This window comes from Rattus norvegicus, chromosome 19, assembly GCF_036323735.1.
Source record: "Rattus norvegicus strain BN/NHsdMcwi chromosome 19, GRCr8, whole genome shotgun sequence".
Classification (NCBI taxonomy): Eukaryota; Metazoa; Chordata; class Mammalia; order Rodentia; family Muridae; genus Rattus; species Rattus norvegicus.
In genome coordinates, this window is record NC_086037.1 from 64,915,059 (window position 1) to 64,925,384 (window position 10,326).

At 51.5% G+C, this 10,326-nt stretch overlaps 1 protein-coding gene across 2 annotated transcripts in view; it reads left to right on the top strand.

The window, feature by feature from the left end:
• Positions 1 to 8,464, top strand: part of Usp10 (ubiquitin specific peptidase 10) — a 42,268-nt gene extending 33,804 nt beyond the window's left edge. For both annotated transcript variants that reach the window (XM_008772609.4, NM_001034146.1), the window contains exons 10-14: positions 1,284 to 1,461; positions 4,536 to 4,701; positions 5,735 to 5,879; positions 7,081 to 7,146; positions 7,487 to 8,464. In XM_008772609.4, coding sequence (XP_008770831.1) covers positions 1,284 to 1,461; positions 4,536 to 4,701; positions 5,735 to 5,879; positions 7,081 to 7,146; positions 7,487 to 7,674 — 743 coding nt within the window. In that variant the 3' untranslated portion in view covers positions 7,675 to 8,464. The remainder of the gene's footprint in view (positions 1 to 1,283; positions 1,462 to 4,535; positions 4,702 to 5,734; positions 5,880 to 7,080; positions 7,147 to 7,486) is intronic.
• Positions 8,465 to 10,326: the final 1,862 nt, after the last annotated feature.

Genomic DNA, 10,326 nt, shown 5'->3' on the forward strand with positions numbered 1-10,326 from the left:
GAGAAAGAGGCTCGGATTCCTGAGCTGTATCCCCTCGTGCAGCTTTGCTCCAGTTTTTACTTGAGAGAGAGGTTGAGGCCGTGGAAGGGTTTGCTCTGGCTTGGGTTCCGGAGGGGTAGCACCCCTTGCAGTGGATGGCATTGTGGCAAGCTAAATGACCACATTTCACCCACACACGGGGAGCAGAGGGGGGACAGAGAATAGAGCCAGGCCCTAAGCCCTCAGAACCAAGCCCCCTGTAATGTACTTCCCCAGCCTCTACTACTAAAGGCTCCATATCCTTCCTTCCTAGACAGTGCCACCAAGTGTTGAGCTCCAGAGCCCTTGGTCATTTCACATTCAAATGCCAGCGGCGACACAGGAAAACACAACACAGGGCTGGAGGCCCTGTGGGCACAGGCTCACTCCGGGGTACCCGCTTGTCTTAGGGGTGGGAAGTTGGAGGAAGCAGTTGAGATTTTGTCCTGTGCTGAGAGCGTCCTCTGAGGATGAAGCGTCTCACCCCGTGTCACTTTTACTACAGAGTGTCTTCAAATTTTTCCAGTTGTCCAAAGAATGTGAATGCCTCTGGTTTTTGAAACAAGGTCTTTCTCTGATGCTCTGGCTGGCCCAGAACTCTCTGTGCCCTGCCGCACTTGGCATTTCCAGAGCTTGGTGTCTGAGCATGGCTACCACACAGTGCTCACTGCAGCCCAGTGTCCAGAGTGGCTGGCTGCTTTAATTGCTTACCGTGACTTTAAGTGTAGAGCATAACTAGATCTTTTTATGTGTGTGGTTTTCTAGACAGGGTTTCTCTCTAGCCCTGGTTGTCCTGGAACTCACTCTGTAGACCAGGCTGGCCTTGAACTCACAGATCTGCCAGCCTCTGCCTCCCAAGTGCTAGGATTAAAGGTATGGGCCACCACTGCTTGACAACCTGTTTTGGTTTTGGGGTGTTTGTTTGCTTTTTGCATTTTTGTTGTTGTTATTTTGGTTCTTTTAGAGTGTGTGTGTGTGTGTGTGTGTGTGTGTGTGTGTACACGTATGTGTGTACACGTATGTATGTATACGTACGTATACTGGAGAGGGTGACAAGGTCAGGACAGTTTGTAGGAGGAGTCAGTTCTCTTCTTCATGTGGTCCCAGGAATCAAACTCACCTGTCAGGTCTGGAGAGCATGGCTTCGCCGGCTGAGCCTCTCAGCGGATCCTCATGAATCTGTTTAGCCAGTTCTCACAGAATTGCACTTGCTTGGATATTTTGTTTCTGAGGAAAGCTGACTCAGCAGATCCTCTTCTTTTCAGAGCACTCTGTTTCTAATGGGCCCGGAAGCCACTTGATAGAGGATGAGGAGCTGGAAGACACAGGCGAGGGCAGTGAGGACGAGTGGGAGCAAGTGGGTCCCAAGAACAAGACGTCTGTCACCCGGCAGGCGGATTTCGTTCAGACGCCTATCACTGGCATTTTCGGTGGACACATCAGGTTTGTGCTTTTCCATGTTCTCAAGGTGTGTGTGTGTGTGTGTGTGTGTGTGTGTGTGTGTGTGTGTGTGTGTGTGAGAGAGAGAGAGAGAGTGTGAGTGTCTGTATCCTTCCTCCTGCCATCTGCTTTGCCTGGCTTTCATTCGCTCTTCCTCAGGCCTGGCTCTCAGGGGCTGTGTGCCTCAGTGCCCCCAAGGGTGCTGGCCCATCACTTGAAGTCAGGAAGCCAAACTGACTTGATTGTTCTGGTAACAGAGACTCCTGTCCGACTGGAGGCATTGTATCACTGTACTTTTTATTAAGTGCATGTGTTAAAGTCTATAGAAGGATGTTATGCACACAGGTAGTGGAGTGTTGGCCATGGAAAACTGGTCAGCACAGAAACCCCGCTTCCATGGTGCCCCTCTCCCTGTCAGATGAAAGCAGCCGTGCTCTGCCCCTCCCCCCACCTCCGTATACCCGCGTACCCCGAGGGCTGATGCTTTGTGCCCTGTGTCCTGGACCTCCTGTTTTCTTCCCCCACATCACTGTGGTGACTTTGCTTTTAAATCTATAGCAGCGTGAGCACACATGGCTGTCCTGTGTCCAGCTCTGTTCATTTAGTATGATGTCTTCCAAGTCCATCCCTGTTCTGACGAATGTTAGGATCTCCTCTTCCAAGACTGAGTAATATTCCGTTACATATTCCCACCTAAGTGGCTTTATCCATGTGCTTTTTGATGGACACATAGACTGTTTATCTAGGAAATAACTGAATGGGTGAGACGGAATAGAGGCCAGAGCCTCATGAGCTAGAATGTGACAGGATCGGAGGGAGACACTGGCCCAGGAGGACATGTGACCTGGGGTCCTTCAGACAGCTTTCTGCTCGTTCATGACATCCTTCTGAAAGACTTTAGAGTTACTTCAGAAGCCCCGAGTTATCGTCTAAAGATGAGTCAGTGGGCTTCAATGGGTGCGATCTCCTGGATGCTGTATTGGAAACCAGTCTCTTCTCAGGCATCCAGTGCCAAATGAGTGAGTCCACTCAGTAGCAGACTGAGCTCCTTTCAGCAGAGTCTGCACTCCCTGCCTCAGAAGCTTCTCTTTGCTTCTGTGGCCCCCATGGGGAGGGCTGAGGACCCAGCTGAGCCACGCTGACATGGCACAGGCCCCCTTTTCCTCTGGTGTTCTTCATGGGGCTAATGGATCTGGTATGGTCTAGGAATCCCTGCCTACACGTCGCCACTGTGACTCATCTTGGCAGACACAGCCCCCCTGAGTCGAGCCACGGTGGAGGAATAAATAGGCAGGTCGGTGAGCAACAGAGGAACGAAGCTACCCTCTGCTGCTCTTGCCATCCAGCCCCGAGTTAGGAGTCAGGGCAGTGAGGGACAGCAGACTACAGGCTGCCACAGCACACTGCACTAAGGGGCAACATGGGCTGTTTCCCTAAGGGTGACAGCAGAGAAGAAGCCAGGCTGCCCTTCTCACCTCAGCCTCTGTGCTGGCCCTGGCTTCAGTAGCTTCCGTGAGGTTTTTCTGGTCAACTTCATGGTTTTTTCAAAGAACAAAAGCAGAGATAAGAAATTATTATTTTCATTTTATTCAGGGTCTCATGTATGCCAGACTGTCCTTACACTCAACGGTAGGTGTGGCCACAGCCAAGGATGATTTTGAGAATTTTAGTCATCCTTGCTCTCCCACCTCCCAAGTGCTGGGATTACAGGGGCATGCAGCCTACCCTAGCTTATGAGGTGCTGAGGTTAGAACCCAGCATCATGGGCACCAGCAAGCACGGTCCATCCCAGCAGCACCCTGGGCCTAGGCAAGGAGTTCTTTCCAGTTTTGTTTTGTTTATCTAAGGCAAGGTCTCTACTGCCCGTGTTGGCCTAAACTCATGGCAGTCCTCCTGCTTCAGCCTTCTGAGCACCCAGCTAATGAGGACTTCGGATGACCTGATGACTTGAACTGCATTTCAGACAGAATTAGAGTCTTCATTCTGACCAGGGACGGCCCCAAGTCACTGTCTTTCTGCAGTTTTTAGTTTCCCTAGAGAGACCCTTTTTTGGGGGGAGGGGGTGGTCCTTTTCTGATGAATGAAAGGTTTTGGAGTCAAGAGGGTCTTGATTTCTGCACTTACTTTTTTTTTTTTTTTTTTTTAAGATGGTTCCTCTGTGTAGCTCTGGTTGTCCTGGAACTCACTCTGTAGACAAGGCTGACCTTGAACTCAGAGATCTGTCCGCCTCTACTGCCCCAGGGCTGGGATCGGAGGAGTGCGCCACCCCACCCTGCTTTAATTTCATTGATGCTGTTCAACTTCCTTTTGGGAACCCTAGGAGTGTCAGTCATTGCCTGGCACTCTGGAGGAAGGCTGGGGCATTGGACTCTGAAAGGGTCTCGGCTGGGTGCCTATCTGTCCCTTTAAGTTGGAGTTTCCTCCCACAGCTCTGCTTTGCTCATAAACTAGGACTCAGGCTGCTTTGTTGAGTCTCAGAACGTTCCCTGGATGAGGTTAAGTGAGAGATGAGACATACTTATGGTTTTTATTCAGAACTGAGGAAAAGAAAGATGAATTAAAAAAAGTAAGAAAACAAGGTTGAGTGCCTTAGCTGCGAGGCTGCTCACCTCTCTTCCCGGATCGCTAACGTGGTTTTTATCCTTAGCTTGTTACCCTTCCTCCTCCTGATGTTTTTATAGCAGGAGAGCAGCCTTAAAAGTCCTGCTCCCCTGGGGATCCCCCCACGTCCCCATTTCACTAGAACAGGCTGTGACACTTAGTTAAACACTCCCCATCCCACTCTGCTTGAGTTTGTTAGCTGGTGCGTGCTGTGCTCTGCTGTGCAAGTGAAGAGTTTGGAAGTCGAAGCCCCTCAGCCAAGCCGGGAGAATGTGCAGATCAATTGCTAATCACAGGGTCTGGTAGTCAGCGGAGTTATTTTTAAATTCAGGGTGGTTTTGGCTGTTCTGTTGTCCCTGGTCCTGTGATACTGAGTAAACGTACTTGAGTATTGATTCCTTCTCTGTCAGTTAATCTTAAGGGAAAATGACAGACAGTGGCCTCTTACTCTTCTGTGTTTTCCGTTGCATTTTTAGGTCTGTGGTTTACCAGCAGAGTTCCAAAGAATCTGCCACGCTGCAGCCATTTTTCACACTGCAGTTGGACATCCAGTCCGACAAGATTCGCACAGTCCAGGATGCCTTGGAAAGCTTGGTGGCAAGAGAGTCTGTCCAGGGCTACACCACCAAGACCAAGCAGGAGGTATGCTCCCGCACAGCTGACCAGGAGCCTTCTAGATGCTTGGACGCTGACTTGAGTCCGCCTCTCACGCAGTTGCTTTACTGAGAAGCCCCGGGTTGTCAGGAAGGAGCGGTTGAACCATATGGCCCCCCAGCTGCTCTGCAGCTCTGGCTCTCGTGACTGAGGGAATTATCTCCCTTCTGCCCTTGACCCTGCTCCGTGTCTCCTTTCCTCAGTCCACCTGGTGTCTGCAGCCAGCCTACCTCCAGCAGAAGAGTTAGGATGTGAAGGGAGTTCCAGGCACGTCTGTGTTGCAAAAGCATTGATCATTAGGGACAGTCAGGCGACTATTCAGTGTGATGACGAGGATAAAGTCTTGAGTGTCCCGTCCTGGACAGTTAGGAGCTGGCCTTGTTGTTGTGGAGAGGCTGTTGTCTGGCTCTCAGTGGCCTGCTCTTCTGCTCTGCGGGGAGGCCGTCTTGTCTCTCAGGTCTTTTGCAGACTGGCATTGAGGTCACAAGGCAGGATGAATGCTGGGTAGTTAGGGTGGCGCTTTTCTGAAGAGTTCGTGGTACTGGAAAGCTGTGAACAGTGGAGTGCAGAGGCTACAGGGTCAAGTAAGGAGTGAGCAACTGAAGATACATTTGGTGGAGAAAACCAAAAGAAACCCTAACACCAGGCGTAGCCGGGAACAGTTGCAGGTGGGCAGAGAGACTCATCCTGCAGCAGGGCCGTCCGCAATCTTCCGACTTACACTGCATTAAGTTTCATTGTTGGTGCTGCTTTAGGATGTTTTAAAAGATTCAGGAGCCTTGAAAGCACTAAAGGGACGCAGGCTGGTCATGCCAGCTCCAGCCGTTCTGCACTCAGCTTGTCTTTCCGGCCATTGTGTCGCCACATAGCCAAAGACTTCGCTTGGAGGCCACAGATGGGCTCCTTACAGGGGTCCATGGGGGTACAGGCATGGCTGGGGAGCTGTTGGGAGTTGCTGTGGAAGCCCACAGGGGGGCTGCTGCAGCCAGGCGGGCCTGTGACCCAGGCTACTTTGTCCCAGGTTGAAGTCAGCCGTAGAGTGACTCTGGAGAAGCTTCCCCCTGTCCTTGTGCTCCACCTGAAGCGCTTCGTCTATGAGAAGACGGGCGGATGCCAGAAGCTCGTCAAGAACATCGAGTACCCTGTGGACTTGGAGATCAGCAGAGGTAATGCCGGCCTGTGCCTGCTGCAGTCCCCACAGCCTGTCACCGCCTGGTCACCAGTTAGGACTCTTTGTTTTAGCTTTATTGACATTTGTGGGTCTCTATACTGAATGCTCGCCAAGGTGGCTTCCTTAGTTTTAACTTTGACTTAGGGATGGTTTGCCGGTATGGAGTGTGCACTGTGTGCTTGGCGGACTACAGAGGCCCAAAGGGGCGTTGGCCTTACAGGTGGCTGCCAGCTACTGTGTTGGTGCTGGGCTCAAACCCAAGTTCTCTGAAAGAGTAGCCAGTGCTCCTAACCACTGAGCCATTATATTTTGTTTTTGTTTTAAGGCAGGGTCTCGGTATGAAGTGCTGGCTGGCCTGGAGCTCTCTATATAGACCAGGCTGGCCATGCACTCTTATTACAGCGATTTGCCTGGTGCAAATACAGGAAGGAGATGTAATGTGACTGGATCAGAAAAGCAGGAGAGCAGCCGGGGCTGGCTGGGGATGCCCTCCCCCACAGCGACATGGTGCCTGTGCAGAAATGTGCTGGCTACTGCTTTCTGTGGCTTCTGTGTCGTGTCAGAGGGAGACCACATACCTGCCTGGTGCCTGCAGGGGCAGCCAGTGCTCCAGCCACTGAGGCGTCTGTCTCACTAGCTCTGACAGCCTGTTCTGAAGAGCCCTAAGAGACAGGTTGAAGGAAACCTGTTTTTTTGTTTGTTTTAAGGTTTGTTTTACGGTATGTGTGATTTGTATGTACAGGTAGGCGTGCATGCCACAGCACATGTGTGTTGTTGGCTTAGGAGGTCAGAGCTCACCTTTAATTATGTCCTGGCCTTCATGTGGAAATCAGATGGCACCTTGTAGGAGTAGGTTCTCTCTCTCCACCATGTGGGTGAACATCTTAGATTGTACGCCGGAGTGTGGCAAGGCCAGGCAGTCTACAGAACACAGAGATCTGGGAAAGAAAAAGACAGCGGTGTCTTGCTCTGATCTTGGAGAGAGATCCTCTTGGGTCTGTTCCTCCTGTCCCAGCCCTGCATACCCCGGTTCCTGTCTCCTGTGGCTGTGAGAACCTTCGGGTTCACTTCTCACACCGCTCTGGGCCATGCCTGCTGACCCTCGAAGTGGGATGGGTGTTTTTAAGGGCCCTGTCACCAACCAGTGCTGCTGTGCTGTGAAGACTTTGTTGAAGTGTTGTTATTTTGTTTTTCAGAACTGCTTTCTCCAGGCGTCAAAAATAAAAACTTTAAATGCCACAGAACCTATAGGCTGTTCGCAGGTGAGTGTGTTTGCCCTCTTCTCCCTCAAAACCACAGTGAACAGAGAGTCTAAGGTACCAGGCAAAAATGCCCTGGAACACACACCACAGACAGGGTCCAAGGAGAGCTCAGTTGTCTGTAAAGCATTTGTGCCCGTTTTTGCCTTGAGTCGTGGCTGACAGGAGAGAGTGTTGCTGTCTGTGAGCATCCGCCTGAGTCAGTGGCCTGCAGGCTCCTGTGGTGCCACCTCCCTTTGGAACAGTTGGGTGGGGGTCGGTGAGGAGGGTGTGAGGGTGGGGGTCTGAGGCAGTGGGGTGAGGGGCTGTTCTCACGGGCTGCCCGCTTGGTGCTGTCTTCCAGTGGTCTACCATCATGGCAACAGTGCTACAGGTGGCCACTACACCACGGACGTCTTCCAGATTGGGCTTAACGGCTGGCTGCGAATTGATGACCAGACGGTCAAGGTTATCAACCAGTACCAGGTGGTGAGACCAAGTGCTGACCGCACCGCCTACCTCCTGTATTACCGCCGTGTGGACCTGCTGTAGCTCTGCCCGTGTGTCCGACGCTGTCTCCCATATCTCCCAGCTCACTAACCGCCCGCCTCTCCAGTGGCTCTGTGGAGAGAGGCTCTCCCTCTGCGCCAGGGGGCTTGGATGGAAGATGTCTGGGGGGTCTGCACAGCGCAGCTCATGCTGACTCTGACTTCAGACTGGACTGTGGCTTGAGTGAGGAGACACACACGAGCCGCCGCTTCTGAAGAGCCGCTGGTTCCTGAGCCCCTGGGGAGGTGGCTCGCACTGGGTCCCAGTTTGATGCGTAGTGGAATAAGTCCCGCACCAGCAGCTCTTGTAAATTTGTGAAAATGAATTTTATCTTTCCTTAAAAAAATAATTTTTTTAATTCATCACACTTTCTTCCTTTACCCTTTAGTTTTTGATAAATGACAAAAATGAGCCAGTTATCAGAGATGAGATAGCTCTTACTTCAAAAGGAGATAAATATAAAAAAAAATATGTTGCTGGTTCCTAACAGGAAACGAATTTTAAATGATTGCAAGAGGGAAACTGCTGACATAGACATCGCGGGTCAGACATGTGGGTAGACGTCAGGCTGCAGAGGTGGCTGGCGGATTGTAACTTTATCACCGTGAACAGATTTCAAATCGCATTCATGTTCTGTGTGCACATGAACAGTGGGCAGAGGGACGGACACTTGCCGGTGTCTGCTGTGGAGTCTGCCACACCTCTGATGCCATGTCCCTGTTATACACAGTGTAGTGCTTCCTCGGAGTATAAAGTTGTCACCCGTCAATAAAGATCACAAAGTTGGTTTAAAGCTGTGTCTCTTGCTGGGTCAGCCTCAGCTCAGCCGGGACTCTGGCCGTGCTGGGTCAGTATGGCTGTTGCTGAGCTGGGGAGGGCCTGTCCCTGAGTGTTGCTTCCTCTGATCTTGCGGCTCAGGTGAGGGCCAAGTCTTACCTGAGTGTCCTGATGCCGCCTCAGCTCCTGGCAAAGATGAAGAGGCCTCTGCTGTGTGAGGGGCTCCTCAGGGCAGGGCTCACAGTGGGATGAAACCTACTCCCAAGCTCCTTCCTTTCGTGAAGGGGCTGTGTTCTACCGAAGCCCTGCCCAGCCTCCCTTCAAGATTTCTGGAAACTTCTGTGCTTTCTGGAAACCAGTTGACAGCCAGAGGGGACTCCGGCCTCGTTTCCATGTGATGTGGCTGGAATGAACCAAAGCACACCCATCCCACAACTGGGGCTCACCCAGTCTGCAGTACGCCCCGAAAGCCATCACAAGAGGCCAACGCATGCCTTCCAAGTGAGCGTCCTGTTTGTGTGCAGGGGTGTCTCCCCCAGGTACCGTTGTAGTCTGTGTTCTCCTGAGAAATGATGGCAATGCTGGAGCTCCTTCTGAAGACCTGTGAACAGCCCTGAATGGAGTCCAGTGCCGTACACCGGCACTGTCAGCTAGCGGCATTTGCTGCTCCTCTATGGCTGTCCTTTACGTGGTGTGCCTGGACTTTTGACTTTGGCCACTTTGCCGCCAGCACAGGATACTGCTCCTTTTCCTGTGGCATTGGAGGGCAGAGTGCTTAATTTACCCTTTCCTGATTGGGCTCAGATACTGTTTAGACAAGAGATCCTGTGTGCTGGGGAGTTACCCTCCTGAGGCAGTATGAACTTTAGTTTTCTCTTACAAGGCCGCACATTCCTTTTAGACCCTCCTTTAGCCATTAGCTTAACCCTAATGGCTCCTCTGGGACCCAATTTAGCTTCCTGGGATTTAAGGTTATGTTGCACCTCACTGGAGAGAGATGAGCATAGACAGTGGACTCTGTGTGGCTTAACGCAAGAGTCTTTACTTTTTTTTTTTTTTTTCCGGAGCTGGGGACCGAACCCAGGGCCTTGCGCTTCCTAGGTAAGCGCTCTAACCACTGAGCCAAATCCCCAGCCCCGAGTCTTTACATTTTTATGCCTATCAATGCTTAAAATTTATACCACATTCATACCTGGGAAGAGTGTATTTCAGAAGACCTAATCAGATCCCCTGGAACTGGAGTGACAGATAGATATAAGCTACCGTGTGGATGCTGGGAACTGAACCCAGACCCTGTACAAGAAGTAAAGTCTCCTTACCGAGCCGTCTCTCCAGCCCCGAGACGATTTTTGATAGCATCTCATCTCAGTTCCGTGTTGTCTGGGCTGTGTCAGTACACTGGCGCAGACAGGTGAGTAGAGCTGGGGTGGATGAGACACGCTAGCCCAGAACCAAGGATTGTCAGCGGTCTCTCCGAGGCACAGGCCTCCTGTGACGTTTACTCTGGAGTCTAATCCTACCACAGTGTTCGGCTCCTGCATACCCAGAACTTCCCTACGACTTTTCTATTAGGGCTTTCAAAGTAGCTAGTTTTCCTAACTGAGTGTTCAGGGTGTGGATGTCTTCAAGTCAAGGTGAATGCTAAGGTGACATCAGCCATGTATCTCCAGGATGGGCATTCAGGATTGGAAACCTCAAAGCCCATCTGGAGTGTGTTGGTTTACAGTGTTGGGTGGGGCAGTGGGGATCCAGGATGCTCCCTGAGGTCCCAGAGCAGGGTCGCTCTACATCTGACCTTGTGTGGATGTTTTGACTGTGTGTGTCTGTGTACCACATACACGTCTGCTACCCACAGGGCCAAGAGGGCATCAGATGCCT